The sequence below is a fragment of the Canis lupus genome, chromosome 23 (assembly GCF_011100685.1).
Source record: "Canis lupus familiaris isolate Mischka breed German Shepherd chromosome 23, alternate assembly UU_Cfam_GSD_1.0, whole genome shotgun sequence".
In the NCBI taxonomy this organism is placed as follows: domain Eukaryota; kingdom Metazoa; phylum Chordata; class Mammalia; order Carnivora; family Canidae; genus Canis; species Canis lupus.
The window spans coordinates 8,155,654-8,176,089 of record NC_049244.1 but is presented as its reverse complement, the minus strand read 5'-3'; the positions used below and the strand labels follow the sequence as shown (position 1 = coordinate 8,176,089).

Below are 20,436 nucleotides of genomic sequence, written 5' to 3'. Positions count from 1 at the left end.
GTTTTCCATTACATGCAGCCAAATGCAATCCCTAACTGATACAGCCCTATGAGGTTGTTAGTCCAATGCTGGCCTTTACTGATAATATCACCATAGCTAAGTCTCCTGACCAGGGGAAGAAAATACACTAACCACTCAACATCATTCTATTGATAAAGTATGATGTCTTTCACATTTACGGAGGGGCTGGAGGTGGGATCCTGGAATCTGTACTTGAAAACCACTACTTTAGATATCAAAATGTGTGGCTAATAAACAATTAATAAAAATAATAAAGGAAAGGGAAGAGGATCCCTGGGTGGCTCAGCGGTTTAGTGCCTGCCTTCGGCCCAGGGCATTATCCTGGAGTCTCGGGATGGAGTCCCACATCGGGCTCCTCTGCCTCTCTCTCTCTCTTTCTTTCTGTGTCTCTCATGAATAAATAAATAAAATCTTAAAAAAAAAAAAAAAAAAGGGAGAGGGAAAGTAGAGAATAAAGCTAATTGAGTTTGTCTTCACCAAAGTGTCAAAGCTGGGTAAATCATACCTTATTAAAAACAGATCTTAAATAACAATTTTCAAAACCTAATCCAAGGTAAACAGTGAGTATGGAGACTTTCCAAGATGTAGGAAATTAAAAGATAAAAGGCACATGGCACAGCCCCCACCAAATTGTTTTCTCTATCTGCCATCATATCATATCCTTGACAATGTCAAAGATGGCAAGGCCTTATGTAGCTGTACTACCATGTCCACCATAAATCCTGAAATCCATCTAAACTTTAATAAGATCTAGAAAGAAACAAAGGGGCAGCGATGTTCCATTAAATATTACAACAGATTCTAAGTATTTAAGTGTTATAAGATTTCAAATCATACAGTATTTCATATTTCATGGTAATACCAAAAATTACAAAACATAAGGAGGAAAAAAAGAGATAAGAGGAGAAAAGAGATAACGAAAGTCATTATGTTAAGGAACATTCAATGCAGGGGTGCCAGCATGGCTCAGTTGGTTGAGTGGTTGAGCATCTGCCTTCAGTTAAGGTCATCATCCCAGCGTCCTGGGATGGAGCCCTACACCAAGCCCCCCTCCCCCCGTATCGGGCTCCCTGCTCAGTGGGGAGCCTGCTTCTCCCTCTGCCTCTGCCACTCTCCCTGCTAGTGCTGTCTCACACTCTAATATATAAATATAAAATCTTATAAACAACAACAAAAAAAAGGTGCATTCAATGCAAACTAAACATTTTCTCCACACAATTACACTTAATCTACATAACAGCCCCAATGTTATAGGTAACATTACCTCCATTTTTTAGACAAAAAGCAGACACTAAAACCAGTTATATAAATTGCCTAAGATCACACAGCTAATAAAAGGAAAAGCCAGGGTTTGAATCCAGGTCAACACAACTCTAAGACCATACTCTTCCAGCTGTTTCAACACATGTCATACAGTACAACACCTGATTATAAATTCTAATACAGTAATAATGGTTAGGATGGAGCTCAAAAACACTGAGAGGTGAATGAGTGATAGTGAAAATACTACTAACATCTTTTACAAGTAATTATACTTAAAGAACTTCAAATCTTGCCAAAGCGTGCTTCAGATGATATAATTCTTTAAAAGGAAGTCCTTTGAATTCCCAATCTGTATGCTTTTATGTTCCAGGAAGGGAATTTTTCTTTTCTCTATAGGATTTTGTCAGAAAGAGAGAAAACAAAATAGAATGTGAAAAACAACTAACCCTACAAATATTTAAGGATTTTATTTATTTTAGAGAAAGAGAGAGCGAGAGAGAGCAGGGATGGGGCCGGGGGGGGGGGGGGGGGTCTTGAGGAAGGGTAAGAGAGAAACCCACACAGACTGAGCTCTGAGTGCGGAGTCTGAAGCAGAGCTCCGTTCCATGACCCTGAGATCAGACCTCAGCCAGAACCAAGAGTCTGATGCTCAACAGACTGCATTCCAGGCTTCTCAACCTTACAAATATTATAGGCTAAGCAGCAGGTGAAAAAAAAAATTACATATCAAATAAATGCAAGTACTTTGATCAGAAAGGAGGCATCAATTAATCACTGCTTTAAAATACAATTCTTTGAAAACAGAAAATTCAAATGATCCTCCAAACCTTTATTTTCTGAGCTCCAATCATTTGATTCTCAGAAAAAATTAAGTGTAATTTGAAAAATCACAAAGATTCATTTTGATGATTATAGCTTACTAGAAAACATTGTATTCCAAACATTTCAGCATGGAAGCAAATTCAGAATAAGTCTACACCACTTTGTTGAGGCTGGGTACTTATAATAAGCTATAATTCAAGGAAAAACATTTTTCCCCCTCCCTCCTGGGAGGATGGGTGAGAGAAGACACAAGGCGTGGAATGGAAGGATGTTAGGAACTTTAGTGAACTTACAAATGAGAGGGAGACATTCAAAATTTACAAAACCGGAGACACAAAAGAAAAATTCGGGGCATCTAGGTGGCTCAGTCGGTTAAGCATTTGCCTTCAGCTCAGGTCATGATCTCTGAGTCCTGGAATCGAGCCCCCTCATCGGGCTCTCCACTCAGCGGTGAGTCTGTTTCTCCCTCTCCCTCTGTGATCTCTCTCACTTTCACTCTCCCTCAAATAAATATAAGCTTTAAAAAAAATTAAAGAAGAAAGAAAAATCTACTATATCCAAAAGGGTCACCTTCAAAATATCTATTAGATTTTTCATTGTAAGGATATTCCCCCTAATTAATTTCACTTAAACCTTCAAAATTTCCCTTAGACCATAACCACTATCGTCCATTTAATATATAAAAACCAATCAAATTCCTACATAGAAACAAGGATACTGAATTAGGCAGCAGGAGAGTAGAACACAGGTATTTGCTGTGCCACTAATTAGCTCTACGATTTTAGACAGTCATTTTATCTTTTTATGCTTCAGTGTCTTCATCTGTGAAACAAGATGGTTCATCTCATCTCACACCATACATTAAAAAATGAACTCATAGGGATCCCTGGGTGGCGCAGCGGTTTGGCGCCTGCCTTTGGCCCAGGGCGCGATCCTGGAGACCCAGGATCAAATCCCACGTCGGGCTCCCGGTGCATGGAGCCTGCTTCTCCCTCTGCCTGTGTCTCTGCCTCTCTCTCTCTGTGTGTGTGTGACTATCATAAATTAAAAAAAAAAAAAAAAAAAAAAAAATGAACTCATAATGTACTGGAGGCCAAAATTTAAGAGCTAAAACTGTTAACACTTGGAAGAAAATACGGGAAAGAAAATCTTTGTGATGTTGGATTAGTAAAGATTTCTTAGTTAAGCCATCAAAAAAAGCACAATCAGTAAAAGGAAAAAGTAATAAATTAAACTTTATCAAAATTCAAAACTTTCTGGCCTTGAAAGTCACCATTAAGAAAATGAAAAGACAAGCTAGGGACCAGGATAAAAATATCTGAAATCATCTATCAGGTGAAGAACTGACCATCAAACAAACACATCATACACATACATACATACATACACACACACACACACACACACACACACACACACCCTTTAACTTAGTAAGAAAACAACCCAGGGACAACCCAATGGGCAAAACATTTGAATAGATATTTCACCAAAGGAGATATATGAAAAGCTAATTAATAAGCACATGACAAGATGCTCACCATCATTAGTCATTAAAGAAATGCAAAATAGAACCACCAGATACCACTTCAGACCCACCAGGATGGCTATAATCAAAGACAACAAATGCTGACAAAGATAAATAGGAACTCTCATACATGGCTGGTGGGAATGTAAAATGATTTTGAAAAGGCTTGTCAATGTCTTAAAAAGTCAAACATAAATTTACCATGTGACCCAGAAATTCCACTCAAGGAAAATGAAACATGTTCACATGAAGATTTGATGAGTGAATGTTCATAACAGCATTATTCCAAATAGCCAAAAAGCAAAAACGACCCAATGTCCATCATGTGGTGTCCAATAAAAAGGAATAATGTATTGATATAGGCTACAACGTTGGTAAACTTCAGAAAATATTATGCCAAGTCAAAGAAACCAATGAAAGGATCACGTATTATATGATTATATTTACATGAAATATCCAGAAAAGGCAAATCTATAGAGACAGAAAGTAGATTTGTGGTTGCCTGAGGCAGGGGGTGGGAACAGGGAGTGACTGCAAATGGACATGAGACATCTTTTTGGAATGATGGAAATGTTCTAAAATTGGATTGTGGGGATGATTGAACAACTCTGTAAATTTACCAAAAAATTATACACTTAATTATACAATTATACACTTAATACAGGTGATTTTGTGGTATATAAGTTATAACCCAGTAAAATTGTTTTTACAAATGAAAAAAATATCATGCTAAGTGAAAGAAGCCAAACACAAAAGACAATATGTTATTATGATCTCATGTATATTAAGTGTCCAGAAAAGGCAAATCTATAGAGACAGAAAGATTTGTGGTTGCCTGGGGTTGGGAGTGGGAACAGCGATTAACTGTTAACAAGCACAAGGATCTTACTGGGTGATGAAAATATTCTAAACCTGGACTATGCTGGCTGGGACACAGCACAGTAAATTTACTAAAAAACACTGAATTTTGTACTTAAAAATGGGTGAATTTTATAGCACTAAATTATACCTCAGTAAAGTTAATTTTAAAAATAAGATGGTGAAGGGCTGCAAGGGTGGCTCAGGCAGTTAAGATCTGCCTTCAGTTCAGGTCATGATCCCAGGGTCCTGGGATGGAACTCCATGCATCGTCAGGTTCCCTTCTCAGCGAAGAGCCTGCTTCTCCCCCCTCCTTCTGCCCCTCACCTCAGCTCCTGTGCTCGGTCTCTCGCTCTATCTCAAATAAATAAATGAAATATTTTAAAATAAATAAAAATAAGATGGTCAAATCACATTATAGTCCTTAACCTTTTACCTATGGCCCACCTTAAGATGAAAACTAACCCTATCCCTGAGGACTGAGACTCTCTTTTGCCCATTCACAGACACCCTACTTGCTTGAGGATAACAAATTAATAAATCTCTAAAATCTCTAGAACCCTAGAGCCAATAAATCTCTAAAATCTCTAGAGCCATCTTAACTACTAGGCATAAAAAAATGACCACAGAGGGATCCCTGGGTGGCGCAGCGGTTTGGCGCCTGCCTTTGGCCCAGGGCGTGATCCTGGAGACCCGGGATCGAATCCCACATCAGGCTCCCGGTGCATGGCGCCTGCTTCTCCCTCTGACTGTGTCTCTGCCTCTCTCTCTCTCTCTCTCTCTCTCTCTCTCTGTGACTATCATAAATAAATAAAAATTAAAAAAAAAAAAAATGACCACAGAAAGATGTATACCGTACCAGAAAGGAAGGCAAAATTCCTCTTCTAAAACAACGACAGAGATCCTCCTCCTTTACTTTTCAGACATCATTTTCAAATCTCTCACTTAATTTCTTCCTCATAGGATATTGACTGAGGGACTGAGAAACAATCAAGACAGAGACCTAGCTACCTGTCTTTAGAAACAACCGGTATATGTCGAACACCCAGCAAGGACACTGGGTATGACGTGGCGTAAGGAAAAAGATGTGATTTCTTTCAGATAAAACTTAGCCCAGATTTGTTTTGAAACAAGAGGCAAAAAAAGAAAAAAAAAAAAAAAGGTATAAAGTTTCCCTAAAATACAGACACACTGCAATAAACACACCTCTAAGACAGCTACAGTTTTCAGCCAGTCTTTGTTATAAAACTAATTATAGGACAGGATGCTGATCTAGCAAAGCAGACAATCTCCTTCCTCCCGTACAGAGGGGTCTGCTCATGTCAGTTAGACCCAGCTTCTGTGTAGCTGAACCCACCCCCTTTTGATTTCTAAAGTCACTGGATTATTGTTGTCCAACAAATACTCCCCTCATCCCAAGTCTCCGCCCTCCCCCCCCCCCAATCCCTGGTGCCTAAGAATTACAATCCACATTTGTGCAAGTTTTGGTCCCTGCCAACTGGTATTCCGGGACCTCAAAACCACTCCAAACACAGCAGCCAGATCCGTCAAATAACGCTGCCTCTGCCTGAAGCCCTCCAACACACTCAAAATTCTAAATCCTTACCATGCCTGCGAAGATCCCCCTTCTACCCTTGCCAGTTTTCCTCCAGGTCCTGAAACACATCAAGCTCTTTCCCTCCTCAGGACCTTTGCACTTCCTCATCCCTCGGCAGGGAAAAATCTGCCCTGGAACCCTAAGGCTGCTTCTCATCCTTCCGCGCTCCTCTTAAATGTCAACGCCTCAGAAAAGGCATTTTCCTTGAAATCACCCTAACCAGGTCTCCAGGTCACCCGCTATCAGAACATCTTGTTTATTTCCTTCCTAGCACTTGCCAAACCTTGCAATTCCTTCTATTTGTCCTGGTTATTCAATGCCTACCTCCCTGACTAGAAAGTCCGTCTCCAACAGCGGGAAGTTGTGTCTACGCAGCGCGGAGCCCGGTACCTTCAGCTTCCTCTAGAGAGGATCTCCAGCTCCCCCAGCTCCACCCCGGCAACGTTTGGCACTTCGTGAGCACTTAGGTGTTGTCACACCCGCGCGGGAATGCACTAAAACCCCCTGCAGACGACCCCCCAAATAGGGAGCTGTGCCCACAACCCCAACAGCCGCTTCTCGCACAGCCTCCCAAAGGCCTGTCCTGTGCCCGCACTGCTCTTCCCCTCCCAGACCCGTCTATCGCTCCGGTTCAAGTATCTGTCACTGCCCACATCTCCCCCGAGCCCCGCCAGCCTCACTGGCGCGCAGCACAAACCCGGAGCCTCCCCCCGCCCCGCGGGTGCCCACGAGCCTCCCCGCGCTCCCGCGGGTCCTCCCTCGGCGGCGCCGGCTCTCACCGATCACCTCCTGCAGCTCGTAATCGTCCCTGTTGATGGACCAGGGCAGGGCGCTCGAGTCCTCGGACATGACGGCGGCGCGGCTCGCGATCCTCCCTCAAACTCGCTGACCTCTCTCGTCTCCTCGCCGCGCCTCCCCCACCCCCAACCGCCGCCGCCGCCGCCGCCGCCGCCGCCGCCGCCGCCGCGCCCCCACCAACCGCCTCGGGAACAGCCACGGGTCGGACGGCGTCTGGGCGCGGGGTCACCGCGCGGCAGAGCGGCGGGGGCTCGAAGCTCCGGCGGACCTCGCCCACTGCTCCCCGGCGGCCGGCACTCCTCGCCCGGCCCAGGTCCCGGCCTCGGCCTCCGCCGCAGCAGCTACAGGGTATTCGCCCGGGCCCAACCCCTCCGTCCCGCCCTCAACCCCAGCCCCACGCACGGGCCAAACTTTCCCTTCTCCCTCCACCTGCCGACACGCAGCGCGCTGACGTCACCGCGCCGGGCAGGCCCAGCCGTGGCCCCGCCTCCGGCCGCCATCTCAAGTGTGGCTGCGCAGGCACCCGAGCTAGCAAGAATCCCGTGAAGGTAGAAGTTGACAGTGGGAGGGAACAAATGGTTAGGGAGAAGTTCAGAGAGGGTATCGGAAAGCCAGAGGAGAGCTAAAGTAGACCAAGACGGTAGCCACACCAATCATGGCGACCGAACGACGACCGAGCGGAGGGGGCGGAGCCGTTCCTGGCGGCTGGGGCACGTTGCCGTCTCCGTCGTCTCATTGATTGGTTTGTTTGAGGAGGACTCGGAAAGGCCATGGGTGGGTGCGGACGTCAGTCAAAGTTAATCCCTCCTCCAGACTCTCGGCGCGCTTCTCAGCGCCGGGGCCGCTTCAGAATCGCCGGTGCCGTGGTCGCTTTGCCCTTCTCTGCCGCGTGATGTCACGGCGTAACCGTCACACCCTCGAGACGTGCCACCGGCTCGTCCGGGTGTGGAGAAGCCGCCCGGCGCAGCTGGGTGGGGTAGCCTTGGGGTGTGGACAACTGCCTGCTGGAATGAAAGGCCTTGAGCTGCGGGACGAACGGAGCTGGGAGCTTGCCCCTTGACGACGCTGTTTTCAAGGCGGAAGCGCTCCCCGCAGCGTCTGTCGCCGCCCTCGGGGTCACGTTGTTGCGCAGGGAGGGGGGTCTTGTCCATTCTCAACTTTGGGCCCAGAGCCCAAGTGAGCACCTGCCTTGCGGAGCCTCGAAACGTTGGGCTTTTTCTCCTGCCGCAGCTTGGTCCGTGGGGCTCGGCGTCGTTGCAAGGGTCTTGACTTCCGTGTGACTCACTAAACCTGAGTTTGTTAGGTTGGCCACTGAGGTCCGTTGGGGAAACTCCTGAGGTGAACATTGAAGGCTCTTGGTAAAGTGGAAAAAAGCACCAGCAAGAATTGGGCCAGGTGCTGAGGCGGTTCCGTCTTGAAGGTCCGTGAGGCCGGTAGTGGTCCTTAAGGGAGAGAGCGCTCCGCCGAGGCGCCGGGGCCCCGGGGCCCTGTGCTGGGCTGTGCTGGGCTGTGCTGGGAGGTGGGCCGCTGACCGCAAGACAAGTCCGCTGGGTCTGCACCTGCTTGGTGGAAGAGGCGGCGTTTGTGCCAGGCCCTGCAGTCGTCCCCTGATTTCAACAGGCGGAGACTGGGAAGATAGGCCGTTCCCGTCGCGAGTTTGAAAGCAGAACACCGGCCTTGCTGTAGGAATTGGTTTCGGTCATGACCACGAACGCCTTGGCTGCCATACCTTGCCTTCCTTTTTGCAGGGAGAGGAGGGATGAGGAGCACATATGTCAGATGGGAGCTAAACATCTGACGGTAAAGAGTAGCGATCTCAAGGTTTGTACCAACAGAAGAATCCGTAGAGATTGTTTTTTTTTTTTTTTTTTTTTAATTTTTATTTTTTTATAATAGTCACAGAGAGAGAGAGAGAGGCAGAGACACAGGCAGAGGGAGAAGCAGGCTCCATGCACCGGGAGCCCGACGTGGGATTCGATCCCGGGTCTCCAGGATCGCGCCCTGGGCCAAAGGCAGGCGCCAAACCGCTGCGCCACCCAGGGATCCCTCCGTAGAGATTGTTAACCTGGGAGGGTTAGCCTGCAGGGGCCTTGGACAGACCTCAGAAGCCGTGTGCGTTTTTGTTTGTTTGCTTGTTTTACTCCCTTGAAATTCTATGCAGGATAGTATATACTTCAGGGAGAGAGTTTTTTTTTTTTAAGAAATTATTATTCTTTTTAAAGATTTTATTCACTTATTCATGAGACAGAGAGAGAGAGGCAGAGGGAGAAGCAGGCTCCACGCAGGGAGCCCGACGCCGACACGGGACTTGGTCCCGGGACTCCAGGCTCACGCCCTGGGCCGAAGGCAGGCGCCAAACCGCTGAGCCACCCGGGCTGCCCTAGGGAGAGATTTTGACCACCTTTCTCCTTACCTCTTCCCCCATGGAAAGTAGCTACTAACCTAATAGTGAAAATTAGTGTGTTGATTGACCCACATTCTTGGTGGGCAGGGAGGGCCACTCTACATTCATTAGTGGGTTCTCTGCCTTCTGCACACACACACACAGCTTCATGGTGTAGTTGAGCCAGGATACGCTCTGCAGATCTGGTCATTTTATTTTGCCTGTCTTTAGAGCTTTCTTCATGTGGCCTGATAGAGGTTAAGACTCCCATGTTTTTAATAGCAGGGAATTGGTGGCTGTTTGAGCCCAGGAGCCCAAACCTCAACCTCTTTCTCAACTTCTGGAGTATCTTTCATGTGAGAGTGCTGTCATAAACACCGAGTGTACAGCGGTAAACAAAGTGCCTTAGTTCCTGTTTTCATGGAGCTTATAATTTGGTAGAGAAACAGTAAACAACGAAGCAGATACATAGGTAAATATGTTATAAAGCATCATGTAGAAAAGACCGGTACAGATCTCCAACTTATGATGGGGTTATGTCCCAACAAACCCATCATAAATTGAAAATACTGTGAGCACTAGCCTGGGAAAAGATCCAAATTCAAAATTTGAAGTACAAGTTTACTGAATGTGTATTAGTTTCGTACCATCAGAGTCTAAAAATTGTAAGTCAGACCATTATGGATCAGATCCATCTGTATACTGTGCTAGAGGATACTTAAGGAGTTTGGAGAACACCCTCTATGAGAAAACAGGAAGCCAGCCGTAGCAGAGAATAGTTAAAACAGGTGAAAGGGGTTTGAGGCACTTTTGAAGCTATTAAAATGATACTTTCATTCCTGTTAGGCTGCTGGTCCTAGTGTATGGCTCCCTCAGTAATCCTTTTGGAGGATGGGGAGTGGGAGGAGGGAGAGAAGTTAGGGTGATTCTGGAAGCCTGGTCCTAATACCAAAATTTCACCAAATCCTACCTACGTTTCTTGAAAGTATGACGTATTTTCCTAGGGAGGGAGATCTTACTTTTCCAGACATTTACAAAGAAGTCCTTGTCTGAGTTCTGGTTTCTCCCAAAATCAAGCACTGAACCCAGGATTTGGATGCAAATAGTTTATTTAGGAGGTGCTAAGAGGCACTCTGATGACAGGAAGGAAAGCCATTAAAGGATGAATTAATGAGGGGTTCCTGTGTGGGCTCAGTCACGCTGTGAAATGAGAAACTGGAACACACCCCCAGAATTTTCCTCCAAAGAGTCAAGGTAGCCACCCACCACATCCTTTCCCTCTTAGAGTGTTAATGCTCCTGTACTTCTACCCAGTTCAGTGCTGGGGAAACATTCTCCTAAAGTCAGAGAATGCATTCAGGCAACAGACCTAGGCAATCTTCCTCATGTACTAGAATGCTCTGAAAGCAAACTCCAGAGTAAGCCCAAAGTGTATAGACAGCATCTACGACCCAAAACTTGAGAATCGCTACTTGGACTGAGAAACCTAGAGGGAAGGTATATTCATGCTTCCCCTTCTTTCTTGCCTTTGAGCAGCTTACTTGCGTTGTGTTCTGCTTTTTTAGCACCTGTAGGATAGAGGAAAAAGGACTACTTTTAGGACTAGCGATGCCTTGAAGTGGTAACTACAGTTTTAATAATTCAAGTTTTATAGGCTCCTTCAATTAAATAAAAATGTTGAAGTCTAGAAATTTATGTGTATCCTATATAAGTAACCTGAATAAAGAAAAGCACAATTTTGGGATGCCTGAGTGGCTCAGCAGTTAAGCATCTGCCTTCGGCCCTAGAGTCCCAGGATCGAGTCCCGCATCAGGCTTCCTACCTGGAATCTGCTTCTCTCTCTGCCTATGTCTCTGCCTCTCTCTGCGTGTCTCTTCTGAATAAATAAATAAAATCTTTAAAAAAAGAAAAGAAAAGCACAATTTTATGTATTTGTTATAAAGCAGTTTTCTTGGGGCATCTAGGTGGGTCAGTGGTTGAACATCTGCCTTTGGCTCAGGTCATAATCCTGGGGTCCTGGGATCGAGTCCCACAGCAGGCTCCCAGCAGGGAGGTCTATGATGTAGATCTCTGATTACGTCTCTGTGTCTCTCATGAATAAATAAATAAAATCTTTAAAAAAGTAAACCAGTTTTCTCAGCAGTCCCATGTCAGTGTCAGGAGCAACTGTAGATTGCTAGAACCTGCCCCCCTCATCTTGAGTCCGTTATCACACGTTACATGTGGTATAACATTATCTGCTGTTTGGAGAGGGGACAACACTCATACCTTACGTAGTTGTGCTTCCTCCCTTGTGCCTGGAACAGTACTCCACATAGGCACATATTTCAGGTGTCATGTTGAATAAATAGATGGAGCATGAGAGTACAGGAGACTTCTACAAACTAGGAGTATGGGGCCTGGTGAGAAGCTGGTATCTTGGTAAACCCAGGAAATAAATGTTCAAGAGGACAGGCACTCAGAACCTGTAAGAAATAGGTAGGTGCAAAGGTTACCGTAGGAAAAAAATCAGTCTGTGCAGAAAGGAGAATCTCAGCATTAAGCTGGGTTCTGAGCCAGAGAGTAGTTCGAGGTTCACCCAGACTGGCACAATGCTGCCAACTTGATGAGTTCAAGCCAAATTAACCAGAAGATGGGAAATACCTCACTGAGGTGGAGCAGGTTCCTAGGGACCTGCTCCATTTCAAACATTACTCTTAAGGGTTTACTATGTCTAAAAACCTACCTCATCAGGTTGTTTATCATAGCATCATTGTAATAGGGAAAAACTGGAAACAATCTACATGTCAATAGAGGATTGGCAATTGCTTGTGTATATTAATATGAAACATTTCAGGATACATAAGAAAAGTGTGTGTTTTAATTAATGCTAGCTAAAATTACAACCCCAAAAGTTGGCTAGGTTTAACCCAAAAGCTTATTTCTCACCTAAAGTCCCTAGTACCTTTCCTTCAAGCAGAGAATCTAAGATTTTTGGCTTCTGATGTCTTGTGGCACTATCTTCTAGGGCCTCCTTGGAGTCCTCCAGTGGACTCTCAGCATTCAGCCAGCTGTTTAGCTAAGAGAAAACCACAAAAGGTGGTGAACACTGGAAATTGTGTCTGTTACTTTCTTCCATGTTGTGTTGATCAGACCTGATTGTCTGACCCCAACCTAGGTCAAGGAAACCAGAACATGACTTCCTGTGTGCTCAAGGAAGAAGAAATGGGAATGGTCAGCATCTGGCCAATCTCTATTGCAACTGCTAACTTTGATTGCCTCTGGGCCAGTGCTACTGACTTGCTGAGGAAGAGGAGTAAGAAGAATATGCTCTTGTACACATTAGATTTTATAAACCCAAATATTACTTGTGTTCAAAAAAAATTTTTTAAAAGAGGAGACCATGAAACTGTGGGTCATTCATACTGTAAAATATCATACAGCAGTTAGAATGAAGTACATCTATGCATACTGGAATGGGATAATCTAATTAGGTAAACAAGCAAGTTGTAGATAAATTAGATTTCAGCACTACTTAGTTTGGGCTACCATAACAAATTACCATAGACTGCTTGTTTAAACAGCAAATATCTTTTTCTCACAGTTCTGGAGTCTGGGAAGTCTAAGATCAAGATGCTGGCTGATCTGTTGTCTGGTGAGAGCCCTCTTCCTAGCTTGTAGGTGGCCATCTTTTCATTATATCCTTGTAGGACAGAGAGCAGGAGCAAGCCCTAATCCCATTTATGAGGGCTCCACCCTTACGACCTAATTACCTTCAGAAAATAATACTAATAGCATGTTCCAGGTAAGGATTTCAGTATATGAATTTGGGGGAGATACACACATTCAGTCTATAATGTGCATGTATGCAAATGTACAGAGTAAGGTATGGGAGATGTTTGGAGGTGCAACACACATTTGTTTTATGTGTGTTGTTTTAACTATAAGAACAAAACAGGGACACCTGGGTGGCTCAGTGGTTGGGCATCAGCCTTCCACTCAGGGTGTGATCCCGATCCAGGGATCAGGCCCCGCATCGGGCTCCCTGCGAGGAGCCTGCTTCTCCCTCTGTCTCCCTCCCTCCCTCTGTCTGTGTCTCACATGAATAAATAAATAAATAAAATCTTAAAAAAAGAAAAAACATTCCAGTAATTTATAGCACTAACAAAGTAAATTCTTAAAGTAGTTCATTAAGATTGATTCCACATGGGCAGCCTGGGGGGCTCAGCGGTTTAGCGCTGCCTTCAGCTCAGGGCCTGATACTGGAGACCCAGGATTGAGTCCCATGTTGGGCTCCCTGCATGGAGCCTGCTTCTCCCTCTGCCTGTGTCTCTGTCTCTTTCTCTGTGTCTCTCATGAATATATAAATAAAATCTTTAAAAAAAAAAAAAAAAAGATTGATTCCACAACAGTATTTTAGGGGCTCGAAAATATAAACCCCAGCTGCATTAGTAACCAAGAAAATGCAAATTAAAACTAAAATGAGATTCCATTTCACCCTCTCCAGATGGGGAAATTTTAAAAGCCAGATCATACCAAGTGTTGGCCAAGATGAAGCACAGCAGAAATTCAGACTTTGCTAGTTAGAACATCACTTGGTGCAACCTCTTTGGAAAGGAGGTTGGTATTACCTAGTAAATAGAACCTGTGCTTCCCCTGCAGTCCAACAGTTCCACTCCTTGGTATATATCCTAAGTAAACTCTTGTACATATATTCCAAGTAATATATATAAAAATATATCAGTATGCTTATAATAACTAAAGGAAGCCACCCAAATGGAATGTAAAAACATCCACAGAAAAATGTACTTTTTATTACAGCTATTTAAAAAACTAAGATGAATCTCCAAAACAATAGAAACAAAATAACAGGAGAATACATACACTATGATTGTACTCACAAAAAGGACGAAAATAGGCACAGTTGAATAAGCTTTTCTGTATTCAATACCTAAGAAGAGCAAGGAAACAAAAAAATCCAGTTTGGTGATTGGCTCGAGGGAAAGGAGAGGGATGCCACCCGGGTCAGGCCCACAGAAGACTTCCAAGATTTGGGTTACAAGTGCCCAATTATGGGGCCCCTGGGTGGCTCATTCGGTTAAATGTCTGCCTTCAGCTCAGGTCATGATATCAGGATCCTGAGATCAAGTCCTGCTCCTCAGGCTCTCTGCTCAGCGAGGAGTCTGTTTGTCCCTCTCCCTCTGCCTATTCATGCTTGTGCACTCGCTCGCTCTCTCTCTGAAATAAAATCTTTCTAAAAATTAAAAAAAAAGCTCAATTATTTGTATATGTTTATGTGTTCTTTTAAAGTATATTTCATAATATAAAGTTTGTTTTCTCATATCTCAGGTGGTACTAATGTTGCTGGTACCCCATAATCTGTTCTTCTTTCAAACTGAGGGGACCTCTAACACTCTTCAACCTGGTTTCATTGCGCCTCCCTTGGCCAAACCAGTCCTCTTTCCAGGGATGCCACTTTTCTCCACCTGTCGAAGTCTTCTTTTTTTTTTTTTTTAAGATTTTATTCATTCATTCATTAAAGATACAGAGAGACAGGGAGAAGACATAGGCAGAGGGAGAAGCAGGCTCCATGGAGAAAGCCCGATGTGGGACTCGATCCCGGTATTTCAGGGTCATGTCCTGGGCCAAAGGCAGAAGCTCAACCACTGAGCCACGCAGGCATCCCACCACCTGTACAGGTCTTGCTGGCTCTGCCAGTTTCAGCCAATGGCCCACCTTCACTCACCCCCTGCTGTGAATGCTTTGAGATTGTTCTAGGCCTAAGGGAAGTACACTTTCCACCTCACCCAAACCATTTCTGGACACTGAGCCTACAGTGCCATGGACCTACAGTCTTCTCTTTTTGTGATTATTCTGTATTTCAAATTAGGTTGTGAGTCACCAATTAGGGGCAAGGAATACCCTCTCACTAGAAAGAAAGTAAAGGATTTTTGGGTTTGGTATTTTGTTTTGCCTTTTTGCCCACCTTAAACTCTGCCAGCATGATGATAATTTAGAAATTCGTGAAGAGCCACATTTCTCTGCTTTCTGGGAAAATTTGCAAAAAAGGTACGTGCCACTTACTTCTCAACCTCAGGCAGGGATTCCAGAATCTTAGAGGGTGACTGTAATTTATAAAAGCATTTAAAAATACAGGTATCTCTCACTAAACTCAGGAACCTAATACTCATTTATCTTCTCATAACTTGGTATCCCTCCCTCTCTGAATTCAGGAACTGAATAGATGCAGACAGCCTGGAACTTAATGCCTAGTTTCCTAATATAAATTCAGATAAAAAGCCCAATAAAAACTTTATAGCAACAATTAGATTTAAGTGTTTATAATGTGCCAGACAACGTGCTAAAGGATATATAGTTAGTAAAATAGCCTTGTGAGGTTTTTATGCCAGTTTTACAGATGAGGAAATAAACTCGAAGTTTGAGGAACTTGCCTCCAGAAATTCCTGGAAATGCTTAGCACAGTACCTGCCTTGTTGTAAGTGCTCAGTAAGCGATAGCTATCATTTATTAGTTGGTAGAAGAGAGCAAAAAAGTATTATGGGATGGAGGTTGAGCAGCAGTGCCTGCTGTCTGTCTGACCCAGGTCTGCTTACTCAGGAAAAAAAAAAAAAAAAACAGGTTTCTACCACCGTGAGCATGATGTCATTCACACCATACCGCTGCTGCTGCCCTGCAGCCCATGGCACTGCCTCATTTCCTATTGCAAAATCTGATGAAGGAAATGAAGGCTTTCTCTTTGATTCTTAGTAAATTGTGAAGGTTCATTTGCCTTGAGCACCCAAACTGAAAAAATGAATTAGGGTTTCATATCTACCAAACTAGGCCCCCAACTGACTGGACATTGAGTTGGAAAATTCAGGACTTAAGAAATAGGGATGGGGTGCCTGGGTAGCTCAGATCATAAATCCAGGGTTCTGGGATTGAGCCCCATGTCAAGCTCAGCAGGGAGCCTGCTTCTCCCTCTCCCTCTGCCTGCCACTCCTCCTGCTTGTGCTCACTCTGTCAAATTTTAAAATCCTTTAAAAAAAAAATAGGGGAAAAAGTGCCCTATCAAATGCAGTGCCTGGACATTTGTGAACCATTCTCCATATGCACAGGCTGTGAACAGTCTGCCTAAAGAGGAAATTGCCTTCCATCATCCAAAGGGACCTGGATCCCAGAACTAGTGTTAATTCCCTGGTGAAGGGCAGTGGATCATGACAGAGGGAGGGCTCCCTGCGAGTTTAGAGTAGTCTACACTCTAAGCATCCCATCTAGGAGACAGAGAAGGTGTTATTCTACTATTAATAGACTCTTCTGGTCAGTCTTTTGGGGGTAACTTGATCTCTCTTAGGTAAGTGCTAGCCCAATTAGCCACCCCTCACTTCTTCATGCCATCTCCCATAGAGCATCTAGTTGGACATGAAGATAATACCGCCCACCTTATATAGAATTACATAAAGGTGTTCTACAGTATGCCCTGCCCAAAAATTTAATCCACCCAAATTCTAGAGAAAAAAAATAGAGATTTGGTAGCATTGTGGTAACTATTACAGAATAGTTGATGTTCTCATGGGCCTTCATATGTGCCAGGTAAGCCTTGGGGAACAGCCTGAAAGCAGGGAAACAAATAGGAACTAACTCCAAGTATTGCAAAAACACCCACTGGTCTTCAGAAATTAAAGCTGTACAGACTATGCTGCAGCTAGAAAAAAAAAAAAAAAAAACCTTAGTAAAGAGTTGTGGAATTTCACTTATAAATGTGCATATGGTATGTTACTAACATTTCACCTGGCAGGGAGACCTTGGAAGGAAGCAAATTTGGAGTGCCAAGAACCTCTTGGAGTGTCCTGGAGAAGCAGGTGCATATGCAAGGGCACATACAAATGTGGCATTCTTCTAGATTAAGTAAACCAGGCTGTAGGAAATGTACTGCCAGGAGAGCATGCCCACAGATTGCCTGGGGGTAAGGGAGCAGATCTTAGTGCCATCACCCCAATGTAGAAAGGATAGAAAGGAATTTGCACTCTGAATATTTGAAAAAGAGAAGTGGGCAAACCTGAGGGTAGTAGAGTAGAACCAGCAACTAGGATGCTTGCACAAAGCATCCCTGCAAAGTAGAGTGTCTTAACCTTTTAACAGCTAAAATTCAAGGGATAGACCATCAATATAATTGTCCTTGGAGGGCCCTAGTTCACCGTTGTCCTGCAGCCCTCATATCAAAAGCCATGCCTAATTCACTCAGAGCATGGTGCTCCTTCCCTACTGTAGGGATGAAACCCCACCTACCTGTGATGTCCAGACCATGAGAGTCACTGCCCTAGAAAAAAGGAAGAGGAAATAAAAGTCACACTTGTGTTTTCCAACCTGCAGGGATGTGGAGAGGAGAAACAGAAGAGGGAAAGAAAGGAGGGCGGGAAGGCTTCAGGGTTCTCACTTTCCCCTATCCATCCTCCCCAATCCATCCAGATCTTGACCAGGGGAAGCTACAGAAGGCAAATATGGAGACTATGAAGAACCCAAGAACATCAGAGACTTGTGGACCACTTCCTCAGGTCCACAAGGGAGGCTGCCTGTAGGCTTAGGTGAAGCCTTGCACTTGGCTTTTCATCATGTCCAAAATACTGAAGGAACAATAGTGTAGCAATGATGGAGGGCAGAATCTAGGCCAGTGAAAACCAGGATAACATACCCAGTCCCTTACAGCCTATACTTGTTCTGCAGGAGATCAAAAGCTTCCCTCTTCCCCATGAAGGCATGAGGAAGTACTGTAGAGGCTTGCACAGAGAACTGAAATGAAAATCCTGCAGAGGTAGGACTTTGTGGCACAAGGCAAATGTTGGGACCATGGACTTCAGCTCTGGGTGATTGCATCACACTCCAAAGACTAGATTAGACGCACTGCATCTCAGCTGATAATTATAGAACTCAGGAATCAGACCCAGTATTTCATGACAGAACCAGAGGACAGTACAAGGACTTGCTCACAGGGATCCAAGGCAACTCTTTCCTCCTACCACACAGATATGAGTGTGCCTTCCCTTTCCCATACTCCCAGATACCATCCGGAAAAATGAAGGGGAAGGGGAAAGAGAAGCAGCATTTACTTAAGAGAGACCAAGTTCTAGGGTGGTGGAAGGGGAGGAGGGCTGGGGGTGGAGGTGATTGGGTGACGGGCACTGAGGGGGGCACTTGATGGGATGAGCACTGGGTGTTATTCTGTATGTTGGTAAATTGAACACCAATAAAAAATAAATTTATTATTAAAAAAAAAAGAGAGAGAGAGAGAGACCGAGTTACCCCCAAAGACACTGTTTGAACGAAACTAATCCCATCTGTCATTTACTGGCAGATCAAAATCTCCCCTCCACATCCAGCAGGGCATGGGCTTATGAGAAGTGTTAGATTATAGAAAACAAGAAACTCCATTGTCTCTGCACCTCCAACTTATAGGGTGAGTAAACATGCATCCCTGCTTTAACTTTTCCTGTGCTTTATACTATAGGGCAGGCATATAGTGTACGTACAGTCGGCTCTTCAGTCAAGCTAGATAGACCCTGACCACTAGCAGTGCAGCAGGAAATGGAGGCCTTTGTGACAGGAGCAGCAGTGATCCAAGGCAAAGCATGGGTGCCACATTCCACAGCAAAATGGACAGGACCCACAGTAGAGTGAAGAGGAGACCAGGAGCAGATTGGGACTGTGGTTGGATAAACTCTGCAGGGGGCTTGCAACAAACCCATTTTCTAAATTAGGACCTCCTGGTTGCTAGTGCCAGAAAACCCAAACTGCATTAGGCTGCTTGCATTCCTGCCATAACAATAGCAAAAATAAAAATGTTTCTTTCTGACACAAAAGTCTGAGTATAAGCAGTCCTATGCTAATAGTTCAATGTCCTACTGCCAAGGTCCCAGGCCCTTCCCATCTTGTGTCTACTTGCAGCTTGCAGCTGCCTCAACTTGCAGCTCTTAGCTCCCATAACCACATTCCTACAGCATGAAGAAGAGGGAAAGTAGAGGGCACACACTTTTCTGTTAAGGTTATGAACAAAGTTGCACATATAGCTTCCTCTTCCATCCTAATGCCCAAAACATAGTCACATGGCCACACCCAGGGTCTCAGTTAGCTATGCCCACAAACATGCTATGTTACAAACAACCACAAAATACCAGTGGCAGCCAACAGTAAGCATTAATTCCTTGTTCACCTGTCTACAGGTGTTTGGCTAGTCTATGTTGGATTCAGCTGGGTATGGCTCCGTACAGCTTGGGTTCAGATCTGTTCCATATCTCTCATTCTCTTGCCACCAGCAGGCTTCCCAGGCCATGTGATCCTCATAGGTAATGACTTTCATGGTAATAACAACACGCATGCCTTGGGAAGTCATGTACATAGGTTAGAAGCTATGTGGAGAAGGTTGCCTTAGAACAGGATTGGTCACCTGGCACAGGTCTGAACCGTTTTACTTACCTGTCCAGAATCAGAATGGCAAGATGAAGGTCTGAGCCCACCAATTTCACCAGCACATTTACTTATTTAAATATTATTTATTTATTTTTAAGATTTTGTCTATTTATTCATTAGAATACACAGAGAGGAGAGAGAGGCAGAGACACAGGCAGAGGGAGAAGCAGGTTCCATGTAGGGAGCCCGAAGTGGAACTTGATCCTGGGTCTCCAGGATCACAGCCTGGGCTGAAAGTGGCACTAAACCGCTGAGCCACCCAGGCTGCCCCCTCACCAGTACATTTAAAGCCTTTGCTTGGATCATGTCTGCTAACATCCCATTGATCAACACAAGTCACATACCCAAGCTCAACATCAGTGGAGCAGGAAGTATATTCTCATGAACAGGAGAGGAGGGAAGGAATCAATGCCTTATAAATGATAATCTAGTCTATGGTCTTCAGCAGGGTGTTCATATTAACAGGAGGGTCATGCCCATCCTTATCCCTTTTTCCCAAAGCCATGCATTCTGGCTATGGGGGAGATGGCGTCAAAGACTGGCTGCTGATTATTAAGGCTTATAAACTAAGACTTAAGCAGGCAAACCCACTGTTCTACCAAACTAACTCTTTCTGGGTGATAGGACATATGGTAAGTCCTGGAATTCTAAAAATGTGAGGCCACTTGTCCCAGTTGATTTGCCATAAAAAATGTCCCTTTGATGGAAGCAGCATCCTGTGAGACA

General features: G+C 44.6%; 1 protein-coding gene and 1 long non-coding RNA gene across 4 annotated transcripts in view; one reads left to right on the top strand and one right to left on the bottom strand.

The window, feature by feature from the left end:
• The window catches only part of OXSR1 (oxidative stress responsive kinase 1), a 95,263-nt gene extending 87,706 nt beyond the window's left edge, over positions 1-7,557 (bottom strand). For 2 of the 3 annotated variants that reach the window (XM_038570441.1, XM_038570443.1), the window contains exon 1: positions 6,866-7,023. In XM_038570441.1, the coding sequence (XP_038426369.1) occupies positions 6,866-6,935 (70 nt within the window). In that variant the 5' untranslated portion in view covers positions 6,936-7,023. Of the gene's footprint in view, positions 1-6,865; positions 7,024-7,534 lie in introns of those variants that run through there. The other variant, XM_038570442.1, reaches the window with a different exon arrangement.
• LOC119865345 lies at positions 7,199-19,065 on the top strand. The gene is made up of 3 exons (XR_005376850.1): positions 7,199-7,432; positions 12,851-12,901; positions 18,752-19,065. It is a non-coding gene; the product is annotated as an uncharacterized LOC119865345 (long non-coding RNA).
• Positions 19,066-20,436: the final 1,371 nt, after the last annotated feature.